The sequence below is a fragment of the Pteropus medius genome, unplaced genomic scaffold (genome assembly GCF_902729225.1).
Source record: "Pteropus medius unplaced genomic scaffold, Ma_sr-lr_union100, whole genome shotgun sequence".
Lineage (NCBI taxonomy): Eukaryota > Metazoa > Chordata > Mammalia > Chiroptera > Pteropodidae > Pteropus > Pteropus medius.
In genome coordinates this window covers 1,859,239-1,878,781 of record NW_024356333.1, presented here as the reverse complement: position 1 = coordinate 1,878,781, position 19,543 = coordinate 1,859,239, and the positions used below count along the sequence as shown (strand labels likewise).

The 19,543-nt window shown below is 59.8% G+C and overlaps 3 protein-coding genes and 1 long non-coding RNA gene across 5 annotated transcripts; 2 read left to right on the top strand and 2 right to left on the bottom strand.

Moving 5' to 3' along the window:
- The first annotated feature begins 5,075 nt into the window (after nt 1-5,075).
- ZBED10 (Putative protein ZBED10P) lies at nt 5,076-10,534 on the top strand. The gene is made up of 2 exons (XM_039861301.1): nt 5,076-5,224; nt 6,842-10,534. Exon 2 carries the CDS (start codon nt 6,867-6,869, stop codon nt 10,134-10,136), a length of 3,270 nt encoding a protein of 1,089 aa, XP_039717235.1. The 5' UTR covers nt 5,076-5,224; nt 6,842-6,866; the 3' UTR covers nt 10,137-10,534.
- On the top strand, nt 5,076-16,180 carry LRRC61 (leucine rich repeat containing 61). The gene is made up of 2 exons (XM_039861308.1): nt 5,076-5,224; nt 14,619-16,180. Exon 2 carries the CDS (start codon nt 14,784-14,786, stop codon nt 15,561-15,563), a length of 780 nt encoding a protein of 259 aa, XP_039717242.1. The 5' UTR covers nt 5,076-5,224; nt 14,619-14,783; the 3' UTR covers nt 15,564-16,180.
- On the bottom strand, nt 10,708-12,411 carry LOC120601527 (uncharacterized). Of its 2 annotated transcripts, none has more exons than XR_005652459.1 (3): nt 11,763-12,411; nt 10,877-11,574; nt 10,708-10,846 (listed from the first exon to the last, which is right to left on the bottom strand). It is a non-coding gene; the product is annotated as an uncharacterized LOC120601527 (long non-coding RNA). The 2 variants fall into 2 exon arrangements; XR_005652460.1 differs by having other exon boundaries at nt 10,877-11,344; nt 11,393-12,404.
- Nucleotides 16,181-16,420: 240 nt separating the features above from the next.
- Nucleotides 16,421-18,713, bottom strand: RARRES2 (retinoic acid receptor responder 2). Its single transcript, XM_039861310.1, has 5 exons — nt 18,383-18,713; nt 18,042-18,146; nt 17,067-17,162; nt 16,678-16,805; nt 16,421-16,539 (listed from the first exon to the last, which is right to left on the bottom strand). Exons 1-4 carry the CDS (start codon nt 18,554-18,556, stop codon nt 16,689-16,691), a joined length of 492 nt encoding a protein of 163 aa, XP_039717244.1. The 5' UTR covers nt 18,557-18,713; the 3' UTR covers nt 16,421-16,539; nt 16,678-16,688.
- Between the last annotated feature and the right edge of the window lie 830 nt (nt 18,714-19,543).

Genomic DNA, 19,543 nt, shown 5'->3' with positions numbered 1-19,543 from the left:
TTTTTTTTTTTTTTTTGCACTGGATAATATATCTTGAAAAATCAATTCATATTAGCATGCTGATTCTTTATTTTAAAAAATATATTAATAATATTTCATCATATGGGTTACCATGATTTAATACACTGGGCTTGTCATTAGACTTCTTATTCCGTTCCGTTAATCTGGTCCTCGATACACTGCACAAGTGCACAATGTTTCAACTGTAGTAGCTTTACTTATATTTTTATATGTCGTAGAGTTTGTTCTTACCTACTCCTAACCATTACTATTCTTTGTCTGAATTTTTCTAGCTATTCTTGCTTATTTTTTCTTCTGAACTTTAGAATCACCTAGTTTGTTCTAAAAAGTTCTTATTGGGATGTAATTAAATACATAGATTAATATTTTATACAGAACTAATATCTTTAAGATATTAAGTCTTCCTAACCCTAAACATGATATGCTTTTTTATTTGTTTAGGTATTCTTTTTGTAGTCCTCAGTGTTTAGAGGTTTATTTTTTTCACATGGATTTTGTACATTTCTTGTTAAGCTTTTTCCATGATGTTTAATCTTTATTGCTAGCAAAACCGAATATTTCCTTCTCCTGTATTTTCTAAATGGTTGTTTGATTTCTATATATTAATATTAAACCCAGCCACCTTACTGAATTATTTTGTTTATAATGGTTTTTCCGTTTGTAATTTTGTGACTCCTGGTTTTGCACCCCAGTGCCTCTGGGTTAACGCTGCAAAGAGACCAGCTCTGTGTCCATCATATAGGGACCCCCATATATCAATACAACTTACAAATCATTTGTAGTTCCTCCCACCTCCTACTTTAACACGCTGTGTGACTGTATAACGGAGAAACCAATACCTCTATATCTGAGGTATGGAGAGAATCAAATAAGATTAAAAATAACTTTGATAAAGTGTAAGGATGTATACTTTTGATGAGGGGGTTCTAGTTTTAGCCCGAGCTGAAGAATTGGACCAGCCTGTTGTTGATTTGCTTGGGCCCAGAGGAAGGGCACTGGAAGGAGATGGAAAAAAGAGATGAACAGGGAATGCTGGAGGCTCGATGGTGCCCCTGGCCTAGACCCTTGAATTTGTCTCACTCTAGAGGTGGAAAGCAGCTCAAGGCAGCCTGCGAGACCAGAGCCGGGCGTTTTGGTGCCCAGGTGGGACCAACGGGGGAGAGAGAGAGGCCTTCTCTGCGTAGCGCACTGTGTGGCGCCTTTGGCCTGTGGACAGTTCTTTGGGGAGGCAGCAGAGCTCTGAGTGTCAGCGAACTGCGGGAATTTGCCCCAGGAAACATCTTGAGGTGGGGATCCTGAAACTGACGTGCTGGGTTGTGACAGCCTGCTGAAACGTGAAAGGGTTAAAGGATAATTAAAACCTGAAACTGGACAAGGAAGTCTATACCTTAGGCCTAGTTTCCGGAACCCCTAACTACATTCTGTTAATCATAAAACTTGTAACAATGAGCTCATACGCTAACTGCCAATTTTAGCCTTTGTAACCCTGTTTGCTTGCGTGGCATGAAAAATAATCAACTGTATATAAGCTGAAAATTACTGTTTGGCCATCGCCCATGAGAATACTGGCTATTGCCCATGGGAACATAGGCAATCACCCATAGGAACATAACATTCCAACAACAAGCTTTCTGCTTCTGTACTCCCCGCTTGCACACCTGACCAGTGGGTTGACAGGTAGTGAGTAGGAGAGAAATAGACCTTTGTGTTTAAGATAGAATGAAGAATGGGATTTAGGGCTTAAAAACCTTGTATCTTGGCATTTTGGGGCTGCTCCTTTGTACAGGACAGCCGCCGGCTAATAGACAGCCTTTGAGAGCATACTTGGTTTGGTCTAATCTATACAGGCCACAACAGGGTGAGCCCTCAAGCCAGGAAAACCCCGATGTGTGGGTCACTAGCGTTATTGTGGTCACTTCTGCCGGCACGTGCACACGAGACCCAGGTCGCACTCGGACGGTCAGAATCCCGCGGCGCAGACAGCCCGAGACGGAAGGGGATTTGGGGATCGGTTAGGGTAGGAGGAAAACTAGTCCACTGCTCGCCCAGAGCGCGTGTGACTGCATTCTTCAGGGAGACACCACTAACCAGCACCTTTATACAAGTTGCGAGGAGTACGGGTAACAGAACAGAGCGCGACTTCCGGCGCGGAGGCGGAGCGATGCCATCACTTCCGGTCGCTGACGCCCGCGCGTGCGCACTCGGTGCTGGCCGCGGGCTCGGGGAATGTACCAACCACGAGGCGGGGGTGGTCGCGGAGGCCCTCGGGCTCCTGGAAATAACTTCATGCGCGACCCAGAAGCCGAAGCCCCCCGAGGCTCTGCTGGGGCCTTGGCGCCTTCCAGCGGCCTCTGCAGCGGCGCTTACGTCCGCCCTTCCAACCCGCAGCGGGCGCTCTGTTTGTGGCCGTGGCCTCCGCGCCCGGCTTCACGGCTTCACCGCTTCACCGCTTCACCAGCCAGGTATCAGCGGACCGCCGGCCCCATCCCGGACCCCTCGCCTTAGGTAAGGCGGGGCCGGGGCATTGCGGTCCCACTTCGCAGAGGTGGACGCTAAGGCTGGGGGGCGGAGGCCGCTTGCCCTGACCTGCTCCGCCCATTGGACAGGCCCCCTCCTAGGCTGGCCTCCCCTTCCACGCTCCTGAAACACGCCGGGCGGGGCCAGAATACGCCAGGTGAGGCCAGAATGTACTGGACAGTGGCTCGCATCCATCACTTGCTCTGTTGTATACATTAACCCACCTAATCCTTAACAAGGCTTTGAGGTGGGTGCTATTAACCCTGTTGTATAGATGAGAAAAACCACAATCACAGCTGGCGGGTGGCAGCCAGGATTTAAACCCAAGTAGACTGGCTCACGTTCTCAATCCATTAGAGAAAGCAGCCTCGCCGAAGAGAACAAAAGATTCTGTTTTCTGCTGGTGTGTAGTTTAAAACAGTTCTCATTTTAAGTCATTCCGTGTAATGTGAATTCTAATGATGCATGATTATCATTTAAAACATCTTTCTTAGAATTCGCAGGTAGCCAAATTTGCATGTGCGACAAAACCGAAAAATACATCATGGTTTGCTATACTCTTCCTTCCACATAGTCCTCCCATCTTTCCATCTCCTCACAGGTGATGGGTGGGGGGATGAGAAGCCCAGGGCTTGGGGGCCTGGTAAGTGCTTTGAAATCCCCTGGGGTCTGGGGCACACATAGACACCCTTATCTCCCCCTGCGCAGGAGGCGAGCGAGGAGGGGGCCGGTGGGACTGAGCAGAGTGAAAACTCAGAGAAAGGTCTAGCATAGTTATCAAATGCCCAGGCTGGGCGGAGCTTGGCACAAGGCCCTGAGGTGCGGCGGGCACCAGAGAAATGGGCAAGTGACCCCTTTTGGCCATGCACAGAAAAGGGCTGGTAATGTGGTCAGAAGAACGTCTAAGCCATGGAGCCCCGACTCAGGCAGGTGCTGAGGCACCTCCATCCCAGGCCCGGCCAGTAGGTTGCTGCCTGTGTATGGCTTCCCCTTGGGAATCCGTCGGCTCCTGGGCATAAACTGCCTCAGTTCCTTCCCCTCCCCACACTCAGACTTTCCTGTCCCCACGGCCATCCTTCCTTCCTTCTTTGCTCTATCATAAAAAATAGGTTCTTTCTCATGGCGGAGGATAAGCCCGCCACCCACCTGTGCCCTGGGGCCCTTCCCTCAGGAGGCCCCTGCCATCAGTTCCTCACCTGTCTTTCCGCTGCACCTTTTCTGTGTAAAGACATAGCCACGCCTTTTCCCTCCCATCCCAAAGCGTGACCCTCCCGTCCCCACCTCTGCCTCCCCCACTTCTCACTGCATAGCCCCAGGCGCCACCTTCTTCATCCACTAATGTGACCCTTGACCCTGTTGTCCTTTCTGAAAAGTCTCTTGGCTTCCCTAACATCACTTTAGGTTTTTCTGTGTGTCCCCTTTTGCCTGCCAGTCATCTTTGACGTCTGCCCATCCTCCACTCTCCCCACAGTATGAGCCCTGCCTGGCAACCACCCTCCACTCTCCTTCCTCTGGCGTTTTCCCTCAGTTTCTGCGGAAACTTTGGCGTGGGTCTGTATCTTTGGCTCAGACCTCTGTCCCCTGACCCATGTATCTGTCACATTTACTCGTGATGATTTGTTCCAGAAGAACCTCAAAGTCAGTATATCCAAAACCTAACAGTATTGTAAATGGGATCGCTGGGGGGGCCTCTGTATCCCTTCCCCGCCCTCCGCCTCTCAGCTCCACGTAACCTGCCTCCTGTACAGCTTTCCAGACGGTCCGCCCCGCTCCAGTTGCCTGCTCCAGCCCTTCCTGCCTGCCCGCTGGGCCTGCCTCTGTGGCCCCACTGCGGTGCCCTTTCGAATGCATCCTTGTGTTAGTTGTCCTCAAATGTATGTTCGTCATCTGTTGTGAGAAGTGTCACAAGTAGCTTCTTACTAATAATCAAAGTTCCTTGTTTGTGGATGACTTTCTCTTTAAATGTTATAGTTTCTATCATTGAGATTCAGCGTTGGCTCTCCACAGTGTCAGCCTCGCTGTCATCCCGATGTGCTTCAGTGCAAGAGAAAGGTGGCATTCCTGTTGCCGCCAGAATTTGCACAGGATCCCAGATCTGTCCCGGAGTCTGTCAGGAGTTATGGGTCCTGAAGCAGCCGCCTAAGGTAAGCAACCCCTTACGACAGAATCTAACTAAATTCCATCGTCACAGACTCGATTCACATCTGGGTTGGCCTCCGCACACCTTCCGCCACTTGCCCTGCTCTGGACCGTTAGCCCGTTCCCAGGGCGTCTTCTCGTCCTAAGCCCCGAGTGCCAGCCGAGCAGTTACCCTCCTGCATTCGTATCTTTGCTGACGACTCCTGGTAGCCATGTGATGAATTCTCGTTAAATGGTCGAGTAGATCAAGAGCATCTGCAGGATACAGGTCTGTGCTAATGGGACAGCGATGGGGAACAGAGGCGATCGACGTGACCCAGTCTGCAGCCCTAACACGCAGGTTTCTCCCTTTTCTCTGCCATCATCAGCGAGGGCAGGTCATACACAGGCCTGGGTTCAGTACCTGGTTCCGAGTCCTTGGTCCTGGTTCTGAAGCCTGCAAACTGCTTCTGGAGGCCTGGCGCCAGCTCTGGCCTTCTGCTCTGCCGCCGACCATCACGCGACCACTGTGGCTTTCTTCTTCTTCAGTCATAAAATAAGAGCCGAGGTAAGTCCCCTCCAGTTCTGCTGTCCTGCAGCACTTCTCCGGGGACCAGGACCGTGTCTTGCATTTCGTTTGCACCTTTATCCAGCCCCCGCACTGCGCCCCTTCCTATGGGGCTTCCAACGTTTGGTTTGGGAGTGGCTGACAGTTCTAGAGTGATGGGTGTGAGGTGGCTGACTGCCTCTTCGTCCTCCGAGGCTCTCCCAGCTGGAAGGACCCCGTCACATTGCCCGCACGCCTCCCTGCGCAGGGTCTCACATGAACCGCCTCAGCGGGCTTGTCGCCCCAAAGGCAGTCCTATTTCTGGCGGTCCTTCTTCACGTTTAGCATCACACAGTGTCAGAACGCACTGGTTTTAAATCTTCTTAAACCTTGATCTCGTTGTGGTCTGAAGAGACGATACCTACTTCCTGTCTGCTCTGTGGTGGGATTATTCCGCCGCCCTCCTCCAAACCTCCTCTTGCCCAGGAAATGCATCCTCGCTGGCCGGGCTTCACCTGCCCTTCCGTTTTCCTTTCTTCCCTTCGCGTATTTCTCTTCTGACTTCTTTCTGTCTCTTTTGAGAGCCCCGAAATTGAGCTGATCTTCAGGGAGATGAGTGAGGGGAGGGGAGTTAAGGATTATGCCTCGGTTCAGGGTCTGAGCTTCTGGTGTGTCCCGCTGGCCGAAGTTGAGTTGGCTGTAGGAAGGGCAGGTGAGGCGGGCAGGTGAGCCGGACAGAGGCCGGGCAGTAGGCAGTGTGTAAATGCAGCCGTGAGCGGGAGCCGTGGGGGCCAGCGTCGGACAGGCGCGGGTTTCTAGGGGATCGGGAGGTGAGAGAGTAGAACCAGCCCATCGGGAGCCTCCGTGACAGGACACTTGGGGGCTGGAGTCATTGGCATTAGAGAATACCTGTCCTGTGTTCTCTGCCGGAGACTGACTTCTAGAAAAAGAATGTCAAGAACCTAAGCCAGGCCGCTGGCCAACGAAGCCTCAGGCTGCATCGCTCCCTGAATGCTGAGCTGTGTCACCTATTTACGGCGCCCCGCCAGGTACCAGGTATAGCCAGGTCTTCGGGGTGCAGAGCCCTAGAGGCCTCCTCGTGGCCTGCGCTCACAGTGCCGAGTGCCCGCATCTCTTCCAGGAAAAACCGCCGCCCAACTTCTTGGCGAGGTCGGTGCCACCGCCCCCCGGGCTCTCCTGGCCTCGCGCCTGCTCCTTCCTGCCTGCGCCGCGCCTCTGCTTCTGCGTGTCGTGAGTGAGCCTTTCGTTCACATCTGTCCCTCCCGCCAGCCTGGAGGTTGTGTGTTCCAGGTGGCCGTGCCTGTTTTGTACTGTGTCCAGCTGTGCACTGAGTTCTTAGTAAACGCAGAGAGAAACAAGAGAAACGTTAGTTAGTTTGGCAAAGGAGATGCACACAGCCGACGTGCAGGGGGCCGTGGGGACCGCGGCTGAGGGCCGTCCGTCCCGTCTGAGGCGCGAACGGCCGCCTTCGCCAAGGGGGGCGGGGCTGGTGTCCGTGGTCTCCATACCTTTCGTCCTCTGCTGTCTCCTCTCCCCTCTGGGCCTCACCTTCCCCCTCAGAGCCCCCCAAAGTTGAGAAGGGCAGCTGAGAGCCGTTCTTTTCATCTTGCTTTGCAGCCTGGGCCCATCTTCTCATTTCCCCATGTTCCCAAGCATGTTGGAAGTAGAAAAAATCAGAAAGCCCCCCAGGAGACATGCACCCTCAGGACCTGACTCCCCCACGACCAGACCCAAGAGTCCAGCTGCTTCCACAGTGGCTTCTCCCGGCTCCGAGTTCAACACCAGAGCTACCAATACCTCTCATGGACTTGGCTGGGGGGCCAGGGGGCGCCTGCTGGAGACTGAGGTCAAATGTGAGTTTGTAGACATAGAGGAGAAGGCCGCCAGTGACCCCGGGAAGATCAGCCCCTCCGGCTCCCAAGAGGGGAGTGAGAGGGGCCCATCCCTGCAAAGGAAGAGACCTCGTCCCCTCCCCAGTGGCCCCTCCATCCCCTCACCTGGCCAGGTGTTCCTGGAGGAGCAGGAAGAAGGTGCCCCGTGCCTTGGAGTCTGCAGCGAGAGGAAGAGAGCCCACTCCCTGGGGAGGCCTGGTCTTCACCCAGCTGCCTCCCATGCAAAGTACCAGGCCGGCCCGGGGCAGAATAAGCCAAAAGGAGACTCTGAACTCTGTGGCCTCAAATCCGTGCTTGGGCAGGAGCCCCCTGTGCAGCCTGAGAAGAAGGTGTCCAAGCAGAAGGCACGTGGACGCAGAGAGGTGGGGCAGCCGGCAAGAAAGAAGTCAAGGGACCCGGTGCTCATCTCTGCCCCAGGCCCTTCCCCAGCGCTGGTCCAGGCGAACAACCTGGACGGGTCAGAGATGGGCCAGCCCAGTGAGAATGAGGAAGCCAGGCAAGCTGACATCCTCATAGCCCGTCTGGACAGAGAGGTGCGACGCCTTAAGAAGTGGAAGAAGAGGCATTTGCTTCCTGGTGTGGGGACGTCGCCCCTGCGGAGCCTCCAGAAGCCGCCTGGCTTGAAGAAGCTGATCAGAACTATAAAAGCTGAGACCAAGGGCTGGGCTTCTCACGCGCGTCCCCTGGGCTCTTGGGACACCGTAGATCAGAAACCTACGTTGGATGTCAGACGTTTCTTTACCGTCGATTGCAAGAACGTTTGCCGGGTCACCTGCACTCTGTGTCACACCAGCATCAGACAGGGCAAAATGAAGGGGCAGTCCCCGAGCTCAGGCCTAGTCCATCACTTGGTGAGTAAGCATGGGCTGGAGAGGGAAAGAAAGCCCACTGCGGCCAGCCCTGGAGAGAAGCGGGGCGGAGTGGAGGAGGGAACGCAGAAGGGCCTGCCCGCAGGTGCCACCAGCTGTGTCCATGAGGGGCTCCCGTCACCAGGACGCTGCGCATATGCTGCGTCCTCAGAAGACAGTGATGGGCAGCGGGCCCCGGGCAGGCGTGAGCAGCCGTTACTGGCTCCACCCCTGCCTACTCTCATCAAAGGCGAGCCTGCTGCCATGGTGGTCTCAGAGGATCAAGGTGACGGGCATACTCCCAGCCAGCCCCGCTCCCAGGCCTGGAACCGGAGCATTGCAGAGTTACTCTGCAGCCTGGCATTGCCCCTGTCCTTTCTTGCATCCCCACCCTTCAGGAGGTTTATGGCCCAGGTCGACCCTGGCTACCACCTGCCGTCCCCAGCCTTCTTCTCTGACGAAGCCTTGCCTCTGCTTCGCGAGGTGATGGGCGAACAGGTGCGTCGGGAGATGCAATGGGCTGAGGGTGGTCGCGTCCACCTCACCGTGTCCATGGCAGCCCAGGACATGGTCACGGAGGACTATGTGGCTGTGACTGCCCACTGGGGGGTGATACAGCCAGGCGGCCAGCAGCCAGTATCGGGGAGCCCGAGGAAGCGAGCAGTGCTGTGGGTCCGCGGCCTGCCCCTGGGGAGCGCTTCGGAGGACTGGCCGCGGGCACTGCGTGAGCAGGTCAGCCTGTGGCTGGGCCAGGGCTCCCTGCGACCAGGCTTCCTGGTGTCGGGCGGCTGCCCCGGTCTGGAGCAGGCGGCGAGGTCGGAGGGCTACACTCACGTCCCTTGCTTTGCCCATTGCCTCAACTCCCTGGTGAAGAACTTCCTGTGTCACCATCACAGTGTCCAGATCATCCTGGGCACAGCCAAGGCCATCTGCAGTCACTTCGAAGGCTCTGCGGAGGCCCGGCGGCTCCTGGCACAGATGCAGCGGCAGTGTGGCCTCCCAGCCCACCAGCCCCTTTGGGAGCTCTCGGACCACTGGGGCTCGGCCTACCGCCTGCTGGCGTGGCTGGTGGAGCAGCGGCGGGCCCTGCAGGAGTACGAGGACAGGCAGCAGCTGGGGAGGGCCGGCGTGGCCCTGTCGGCCACGTTCTGGAGCCTGACGGGCAGCCTGGTCAAGCTCCTGCAGCCCTTCCAGGTGGCGGTCCGGGAGGCGAGCGTGGGGCAGGCCCCTCTGAGCCAGGTGTTGCCCCAGCTGCGCTACCTGCACATCTTCCTGGAGCAGGCTCGCGGACTCTTCGAGGAGCAGAGGGGCGGGGAGGCGGGCGCGGCCGTCCGGCTGGCCGAGGGCTTGGCCCTGCAGCTGGCCACAGACGGCCAGCTCAACGAGCTCTTCCACCGCGAGGAGCTGGTGCTGGCCACGCTCCTGGATCCGCGCTTCAAGGGCCGGATCGAGGCCATCCTGCCCGCGGGGGCCGACATCGACCACTGGAAGCAGGTGCTCGTGTACAAGGTGAAGGAGATTATGGTGTCGGACTACTCCCTGCCTCTCTCGCCCTTACTGGAGAGACCCAAGGCCGTGTGTGTGGACGCCACCCCGAGTGGCAGAATAGCCAGAGGCCCCGGGTCTGAGGTGAGGGGCCGGAAGGAGCCCGTGCAGGGAGGCGGCAGCCCTGGGCCCCCGCTGCTGGCCCGGGGGGAGAAGAGCTTGCTGGAGCAGCTGCAGAGCGTGGGGCTGCTGGCCTCCCCGGGGAGTGGAGCCTCGCTGTCCACCGAGAGCCACCTGGCCAGCGTCATCGTCAAGAAGTACCTGCGTGAGAACCAGACAGTTGGCGCCCTGGAGGACCCCCTGGCTTACTGGGAGAGGAGGCGGGAAGTCTGGCCAGCCCTGGCAAGACTGGCCACTGTCTATCTGTCCTGCCCCGCCACCAGCGCCTTCTCCGGAAGCGTCCTTGCCGCCCTGGACAGCCCCACCGTGGTGGAGCACAGCCCCCCTCTCCCAGTGGAGACAGTGGAGTGTCTCCTCTTCCTGAAGGCCAACCTGGAGACTTTCCCCAGCTACGCACCCCCGCCCCTCGTGTGCCCCAGCGGGGACCTGGCTGAGAGCGAGCAGGCCGAGGGGCCCGCCGCCACAGTCCGCCGCCCTCCCGGCCTGCCCGGAGGAGCCCCGCCGTAGGTGGGGGGAGGGGGCTGAGTGGTGCAGGCAGCACGGCCAGAGTCTGGAATCTGGAAAGAGCGGGGAATTTCCTCACGCCTCGGCAGGTTACCTTTTTTTCTCTCAGGGAGATGTCTTCACCTGTTAACGTGATTCGTTCCCGGCATTGCGTGTGCACAGGAGGCTCGCTGGCGGTGGCTGGCGGCGCCGCCGTTCCATAAGCAGGGACGCTCCTCTGGAACATCGGCGGGACTTGAGGGCCATGTGTGCAGCTTGTCTGTGTGCAGAGGGACTCGTGGCCTTAAGAGGTCTGCTTTCCCAAGGCACAGGGACGGGGAGGCGTGGGTGCTGGCATGTGCTCAGTGGGCTGTGACAGCTCTCTCTGAAACTGCTTTCCCTGCAGGAAGGAAGCCTGAGGTAGAGTAGCCATCATAAGATGCGCACACATGTACGTGTCCGTCTTCTTGGGGTCTGTACTCGCCCGTGGATCTCAGATCCCGTAGTGGCCGAAGGACCCTGGTGGAAGGGACCGACCAGCCAGCCAAGGGGTGGGGACTGGGGAGCGCTGAGACGCTTGGGCCTGCAACGGCCTGACCTGGAGTTAGTTCCAGACTGCGGGGACCTGGGAGCTTCTACGGGGAAAGCAGTCTCGGAGAGAGCTTCCACACTCACCCAGACTCTGGGCGGCTGAGCGTCTGTGCCACCTGCAGCGCCCACACCTCCCCTTGTCCCTGGCCACCTTCGAAGGGCAGATCCGCCACCTGGAAGCGAGAAAGGCCGTGTATCAGACCGACCAGGGACGGACTGCCCTAAGTTCTGTCGGGGAGGGCGCGAGACCTGAGTGCAGGATCCCACGTCGGGGGAGGCCTGCTGGGGCTGGCTTGTCACACCCCACAGGACATGAGGCTGGCTCTCCTGAGGTGCTGGGTCACTAGGAAATGTGGCTCTGAGAGGCAGGGTGAGGCCCTCAAGGCCTAGCTTGCACTTGGCCCCTGGCTGTGGGGGTGAGCCCCTCCCCCCCCGCCTCCCCTGAGGGGTGGTCAGTCATGCGTCACTGGGACTGATGCGCCAGGACATCGGGAAGTTACTGAGAATGTCAGGGAGCAGGGAAAATTAGCCGTAATCCTTTTCCAGTCTCCGTTAACGTGGTGGCATGCCTGCTCGTTAACGTGGTGCCATACCTGCTCGTTAACGCGGTGGCATACCTGCTCGTTAACCTGGTGGCATACCTGCTCGTTAACGTGGTGCCATACCTGCTCGTTAACGTGGTGCCATACCTGCTCTCTCTACCTTGGGATCCGCCCTCTGCACCCGTGAGCATCCTGCGTTTTCAGTTCAGCAGAGTGGCAACCGCACCTTCTTAAATAAAGCTTTGTGAAGAGCGTATCTGATGCTTGGAGTAGCGTGGTTTGAATTAGACTCCGGCCTCCAAATTGCTTTACCCGCTTCTCTCTGCCAGCTGTTGGGAGGGGAGGGGTGTGTTCAGAGACTCCCCTGTGGCGGGGGGTGAGGCTTGTCTGGGGGAGGGCCGGGTCAGTGGCCGCACCCTTACCAGCCCAGACTGTAAAGTGCACTTGGGTAGCAAGGTCAGGGCGTGGCCCTGGACCCAGCCCAGGAGCGCTGCCTGCCTCCCTCCCTCAAACGTACCTGGGCCTAGTCTTTAATGAGGATCATCTGAGCGTCATACAACCAGGGGGTCCCGTGCCTCCCAGATTCTGATTCAGTGGGTCTGCTGGGGGGCGAGGTGGTGACGCGCCCTCACGTTGCCCTCGGCTGTCCTCGGGAGAAGCACGTCCTGTGCTGTCCTGTGCTGTCCTGTGCTGTCCTGCATCACTGCGCTGGCTCCCAGTGTTCGAGGAGGGGGGAGGCTGGGCTGGAGGGACAGCAGGGGTGGGGTGCACCGAGGGAGCTGGGGGAAGGGAAGGGAAGAGGATGAAACAGAAGGGACAGTCCCAAGCTTGGGGGCAGCAGTGGTCCTCAGCTGGGGGCATTTTTGTCCCCAGGGGACATTTGGCAATGTCTGGAGACATTTTGGTTGTCACAGCTGTGGGTAGGAGCAGGGAAGCTGCTGACTGCTGCAGTGCTCCAGTGGGCCCCCCAACAGCGACGTGCGGGCTCCCACGGGCAGTGCCGCGGCCTGCTCTAGGTGGGGGCCGGGAGGAAGTGGCGGAGGAGGGCTCCCCGGTTCACCGAAGCGGCCAGACGGCCGTCACCCTGAGACTGCTCTGGGTCGAACCTGCTCTGCCTGAACCGGGCTCTGGCTTGGCTGGCTCGGGGGTATCATTGTCCAGCCCGTCTCCTACGTAGGCAAACTGGCACTTGGCAGGCCAACCCTGAGACCCAAGAGTCAGCTGTGTCTCAGTCACAAGCTCACCCGTGTAGCCACGTCCTTTACGCAGACTCGCACGTGGGGCCCAGGGCCCCTGTCGGCTCATTTTCATAACAGGACCAGGACGCCCCATCTGCTAGGGAGGGATGGTGACCTGGTGGGCGCAGTGAGCCATTCACCTCACAGAAGCTGGGTTTGCACGGCAGGCGGGCACAGGCCGTCCTCAGCCCCGCCGAGGCCTGCCCGGCGGGGGCGTGCAGGTTCGAGGTGAGCTGGGGACGCGAGCAGAGCGGAGGTCTTTATCCCGCAGGGTCAGCGGTTTGTCTGCGTGGTGCAGCTGTTCATGTGACTGCAGGGGGCGGGGGGCGGGGGTCCTCGGGGCGGATGGCCCGGTACGGCGCCGTGTGCTGGTCACGTCTCCTGCCGGCAGGACTTTGGGGCTGGGAGGCCCTGATTTCCAGGCCCATCATGACCTTTCTGCTCCAGTGTTTCCTCTTCTGCAGAAAGCACCCCTCCCAGCTGTGGGGTGGGGAGCACCTGCTTCCTGGTCCCCTCAGACAGCAGGTCGTCTTGCCCCCCAGCCCATCCCTTCTGCAGCCCACGTGTCTAAGAAGGGAGCCCCTGCATCAGGTCACGTGGCCAGATCCCTGCAGTCGTGGGCACTGCCCTCCCTGCTGTGTGTGGCTCCACTGCCCTCGGAGGGGTCCTCGCCTTGCTAGCGCCTTTGTGGCAGGTGTCTAGTGCCCCTTGAGCACCCGCCCTCTGGGCCAGAGCACTTCTGACCAGGTGCACAGGTGACTGCACCACTCCCACGACAGACCCCAGCAGAGCCCGTCTGCCTGGAGTGAACCAGACTTCGTCGTCGATGCCACCAGTCCCTTCTGGAAAGAAACGAGGTTGAGATGAGAAGAACTTGCTGGGTGGAGTGTTGCAGACTGGAGGGCAGCTAGGTAGAGACGTAGGGACCCCCTTCTCGGTCAGCTGTTAGCAGCGTCCCCTACTCCCCGGCGGGGGTGTGGGAGGAGCTCTGGGCCTGGTTTCCTTGGAGAAGGGGAAACACAACGTGGCCCTGATTATGTAACGCAGACTTGGAACCCGAACACGCGGGAGGCCCAGGTTTTGTCAGCAGGAGCGAATGGTCCCTTGGTTCTTTGCAGGCGTCCTTCTGCCTGGCCTGGGCTGACCGGAGGCTGCAGAGTTGGGGAGCTGCCACCTGGAGCAGAGGTCCCTTCTTGTTTTTCCCTCTGCTGAAGCCTTGACCCCTCCGTGGGCGACAGCGTCCTTCCCCCCGGCCGCCTCCTTGGTGCTGTACTGGTGCGTGGGCTTGTGCTGGCCCAAAGCCCTGGTGACTTGAAGGGCCCCCTGTTCCTGCCTTTATGGAGCCAGCTTTGTTCAACCTGCCCCTCCTCCGGGACAGTCCCCCCCACCGCCCCCAGCCCTCCTGCTTTCTTTGGGAGTGATGTCATGTTTGCAGCTGGAGTCAAGCCGCCTGGCGTACGGTTTGATGTTGTCCCGTCGACACCAGAGTGACGAGCCAGTGCGGGCGGGCAGGGCAGGGCCGCAGCGCTGCCTCTCACCCCAGGCCTTCGCCGTCCCTTCCCTTCCTCTCCCTCAGTTTCCTCGTTTGCGACTGAGGGACCAGAGGTTACAAATGGGCCCATGTAATCTGGAAACCATTTTGAATTCACAGCTAACATTTAAAAAACTCAAGTCAGGGAAGTTTTTGAATGACCAGAGTGAGGCCCAGGGGCCGCTCTTGCTTGTGTTTGCGTGGCTCTCCCCGGGAGGGCTCCAAAGGGTGATTGTGGTGACCTGTTGTCTGTTCAAAACTATGTTAAATCTCAGAACTGATGAGGACAGACCGTGAGTGGTTACACAGGAAGTAGCATTAGGAGAGCCTGCCTGCGGTGCAGATGTACAAACTGAGAGGGACAGACCGTTGGGCCTGAGTGCTGGCCATCGTCCACCGCTGAGGCAAGACCCTGAGCGGGGCCTGGACCCAGCCCACCTCTCGAGGGTCCTTCTGTCTTTCCGCATCCTGGACTTGGCTACTCTGGTCTTGCCGGGCCACCTGAGCTGGCCCTGGCGGCAGAGGCTGGGTGCTATGCTGTCACCTGCTGGGAGTCACAGGTGCTCAGGAGGGGCGTGCTTACTGTCTAATTGTCTCTCCTCAGGGACCCGCTGGCCCTGGAGCAGGGGTGTTGGAAAGAGGCCTGTGACAACTGTCCCGGGCAGAGTCGATGGTGCCTTTTTTGGGTTGAGCGGCCAGCCGACCCCCAGGTACCCGTGTCCCTGTGACAGACGGTCAAGGCCCAGGCCACTCAGACCGACTCCGCATTATGGAGCCTCAGGGCGAGAAGCCGGTGGAGGCCGACGGGGTGAGCATCACGCCCCAGCTGCTCAAGTCGCACTCGGGCGAGTTCGCGCTGGAGTCCATCTTGCTGCTGAAGCTGCGGGGCTTGGGGCTGGTGGAGCTGGGCTGCCTGGGGCAGTGCCTGGGCCTCGAGTGGCTGGACCTGTCGGGCAACGCGCTCACCCAGCTGGGCCCGCTGGCCTCCCTGCGCCAGCTGGCTGTGCTCAATGTCGCCAACAATCGGCTGACGGGGCTGGAGCCGCTGGCCGCCTGTGAGAACCTGCAGAGTCTCAATGCCGCGGGCAACCTGCTGGCCACCCCTGGCCAGCTGCAGTGCCTGGCCGGGCTGCGGGGCCTGGAGTACCTGCGGCTCCGGGACCCTTTGGCCCGGCTCAGCAACCCGCTCTGTGCCAGCCCCTCCTACTGGGCGGCGGTCCGAGAGCTGCTGCCCGGCCTGAAGGTCGTTGACGGTGAGCGTATGACTGGGCGCGGCAGTGAGTTCTACCAGCTGTGCCGGGACCTGGACAGCTCCTCCCGGCCCAGCTCCAGCCCGGAGCCCGGCGCCGCTGAGGCCCAGCCCTGGGTGGGGCCCGGGTACTGGGAGCTCTGGCCCACCCGGAGCAGCTCCATCGTGGAGGAGGCCTGCCGGCAGTTCCAGCACACTCTGCAGGAGTGCCGCGACCTGGACCAACAGGCCGGCGACAGCCTGGCTCAAGCCCAGCAGACGCTCGGCCCTGCGGGCTCCACCTCATCCTTCATCTTCTGAAGATGCCTCTTGGCCTGGGACAGCCTGGCCTGAGGACGTAGGGTCAGCACAACGTGGCCTCGCTGCCCACTCCTCCCTCCTGCCTCTGCACGTGTCTCTGGGGTTCACCCTGGTCACTGGCCCGCAGACTGGGCCGGTCACTCATCCCTGTGTCCGAGAGCAGCGCCCCTCCCTCCCAGTCTACCGCAAGGAACATTCTGTACCTTCGCTCAACATTCTTCAGGGAAGCACCTCCCCAGGGGCCTCTAGCAGATGTAAGGGCCCTCCATGAGCAGCTGGCACCTGTCCTGTCACCTGTGCTGCGTGCCTGGGGAGGAGGCCCAGCCCCACGTCCACAGCTGCTGCCACTCCTGGCTGCTCTGGCCTGAGACTTAGTGAAAGGAAGCTGCTTCTTCCCAAGGTCAAAGGTAGCAGTCAGGGATGGCATGTGTCCCATCCCAGGGGTCCTGGAAGAGGGCGTGGGCAGAGCATAAAGCATGGGAGCTGCATTCACCCACCTGCCAAACTCACCTGTCCAGGTGACACTCAGCCGTGGCCCCCCTGGTCCTGTCTCCCTGGAGCCTTTGCTGCCCATCTCACCCATGCTAATCCCTATTAAACGTTTCTGTTCTAATGTGCATCAGTGTCTGTCCTTTTACTGGGGCATGAGCTCCTGACAGCAAGGTCTCTCCTGTGGGAAGGAGGAGCACACAAGGCCCCTTCCCCGCCCGCCCCCCGTTTTTGTCCGACGGGAAGCATCTTGCTGCCCCAGGGGCTTTGCTTCTTCCTGTGAGGGATTCCCAGCCGCTCACTCATGTGGCCTCCTGCCAGGTCTGCTGAGGGGCAGACGGTGGGATGCACAGGGAGGAGAGGACACAGCTTGGGGAGCAGTTTTATTAGTTCAGGGGTGATGGGGATGGCCCCGCGGGGTGCAGGGAAGGGGCGGCTGTTTCTCACTGGTTACTTCCCACAGCTGTCCGGAAAGCCTGAGGAAATTCTAAAGGGAGAGGAAAACCAGAGGGAGGCTGTTTTGGTCCTTGTCCCAGCTTCCCTGGCGCCTGAGTCCCTCCCCTCCCTTCCCACTCGGGCCGGCCCTGCTCCCCGCTGTCCCCCGCACCCCCTCCCAGCTGCCTACCTGGTCAGGCCTCAGCTGGGGGGCGGGGCCTTGAAGAAGGCAAATTGTCCAGGGAAGTAGTAGCTCTGGGGGTCCTCGCCAGCCTGCTGCACCCTGTTGCACTGTGCCTGCTGGTGCTCCGTGAGCTCCTGCCAGCACCAGACCGGCTCAGGCTCAGCAGCAGGGCCCCGGTGCCCGGCGAGGGCTGCCTCATCCTCCGCCTCTGCTGCGCCCTCCTCCACAGCCCCTCCCCGCCCCTCCCCACTTCTCACCTTTCCTCACCCCCTGCTCCACCCTCCGCACCCCTCTGCACACCTCCTCACTCTTTGTCCAGGCTTCTGCCTCACACCTGACCCCTCATGAGCAGCTGGCACCTGTCCTGCCACCTGTGCTTCTAGGCCCGCTCTTACCCGTTGGGCCTGCGCCTCTACGGGGCAGTGGACAACCCGGCCCAGGACTTTCGACTCAGGGTCCAGCTTGACGCAGGCCAGGCATTTCCGCTTCCTCTGCAGATGGGGGCACAGGGCCAGGAGAGGCAAGGGCTGAAGGGAGGCCTGCAGCCCCGTGGGGGTGGAGACGGGGCGGGGGGGAGGGCTGGGGGCTGCCTGCAAAAGGGGTCTTTCCCCCTGCAGGCTCTAGAGCCAGGGGGGCGGGGGGAGGCGCGGCTCAGGCAGGCCCACCGGTTTCAGGCGCAGCCCACCCTCCGACTAGGAGATTTCAGAAGTCGAACCAGCGTGCAGTTTTCAGAACTATGGACTTCAGCAGGGGGCGGGAATCCTGCCCAGGTGGCCTCTCCCGCCTGACTCAGCACCAGGCCCCCCCTGCTGTCATCTGTTATGTTTATTTGCATTTTCTTGTAAGATTTAATTTGAACACAGGATTCTGACACGAAAGTCTGGAAAACCACTGGTATGACCCAGCCTTCCTTTAACAGATGGTGGGAACCGAGGCCTTCAGAGAACCTACCAAGCCACAGGGCCGGCTCTCGGCGGAGCCGGGTCTGGAACCCAGATGGCTGCGCTTCAAGCCCGGGGACCTCCCAAGGCAGCTGGTTACAGTCAAGCCCTGTTACAGCTCAGCGCAGGCCGGGCCATCTCCACTCAGACTCACAGGAAACAATTCACCAGGCCCGGGGGCACGACCAACCCCGCATCACACGCTTCCCCCAGGGACCTGAAGCCCGGGAGAGGACCTGGGATGGACGTCGTCCCCCGCCTGTCCAGGCCCAGGCCAACCGCACCGTCACAGCCACGGGCTCCACGGTGGCTCTGTGACCTCAGGGTTTCTTGTTGGATCTCCGCCCAAACCCCAGTTACACGCACTCTCACTCGACAAGTGCTCCGGCGCACGCACACGCACACACACACGCACACGCCGTTACTCACCCCGTTGGGCTTGACTTTGCACTCTGCTTTCTTCCAGTCTCTCTTCCAGCAGCTCGTCTGCTGCAGCCTAAACTCCAGCCTCACAAATGTCCCCGCCGGGAAGGGCTACCGACAGAGACAGAGGAAGGCCAGCAGCCCGCTAGGTGGGCTGAGCAGGATGTAACCTGCCCCTCCTCCCCACAGCGGAGCAGCGCGCCCGACTTCGGGCCGGGGTGGTGGCCTTTCTCCAGGGAGCTGGGTGCTCACAGAGCCCAAAGCACTTTGCACCCGCTTCCTGGGAATGTGCTGGTCTCTTGGGAGTGTGGCCCTAACCCCCTCCCGCCGTGGGTCGTGCTGCTGACCATGTCCATGGCACTGTCCACACTGGTCTTCTGGAAGGCCCACTGCACACGCGGGTGCTTGTGGAATTCCTCCAGGGCCACCTGCAGGCCCTGGCGCTGGGCTGTGGTGAGCTCAGCCCTGCTCAAGGCCACCGTGCCCAGCCATAGGGCCAGCAGGCTCAGCAGCCGCCACATGGGTTCGCCTCAGTCACCCTGGTCCTGCAAAGGGTGTGTATGGTCCTCAGCTCTTCATGCCAGCCAGTGGAGCCACCACACCCTGGCCCTGCACTGGGGGCCACGGCTGGCGGAGCTCTGGGCAGAGGTCGAGGGACAGGAAGTGGCCCTTGGCTGAGAGTCTCCTGGTATTCCCCAGTCTTTCTCTCCTCCCCGCCCCGCCTCCCATGGTTCCCTGGGTCCAGCTCAGCCCAGTCCGGAGTAGGTACTGAGTCAGCTTTTGTCCTCGGCCAAAAGCCAGGGAGGCAGTCCTGTCGCCCACCTGCGCGCCCCCCCCTTCCCCCCACCTGACCCCGCGCCAACTGCCCGTCTGCCCCGAGAGCTCCTCCGCTTCCCTCCGCCTCAGCCCCTCCAGCTGCTTGCCCTTCGCAGGGCAGTCTGCTGGCTCCCAGGTCCTGGCCTCTGGCCCTCATGACCCCTCCTCCCAGGATCACTGTGGGGTCGTGGACTGGGGCATGGGAAGGAGGCAGCTGGAGGCCGAATATTTTTGGAAGGACGTAAACACGTGGGAGGGGCCGGGGCCCAGTGGGAACCAGGAGGATGCTTAACCCTCCCAGCGCTGGGGCTTCCGGTTGCCATGGGCCCACCCCCGACCCAGAAATGGGGGTCTCGCCTGGGCCGCAGGCGTGGCTTTCTTCTTCGGGCAGACCCTCCCTCCCTTGCCTGTTTTCTGGGCCTTCCACACCAGCTATCACCCCACCCTTGGGACCCTGTCCTCCAGCCCATCGTTGGGATTGCCTGGGGGTCGAGCCCCCCAGAGAACTCTGGAAAGGACCTGAGAACCCAGAAGCCACAGAGAGGGAAACCGGGACCGCCTCGGAGGGGAGATACCAGGGTGTCGCCTTAAAGCGACGGCTCAGGGACAGGCTGCCGGTTCCGTCCTGGCAGGGCCCCCTCTGGCCGCCCCCCTCCTCCCATCCAGTCCAGTCGCCGCCCCGACCGCTCCCC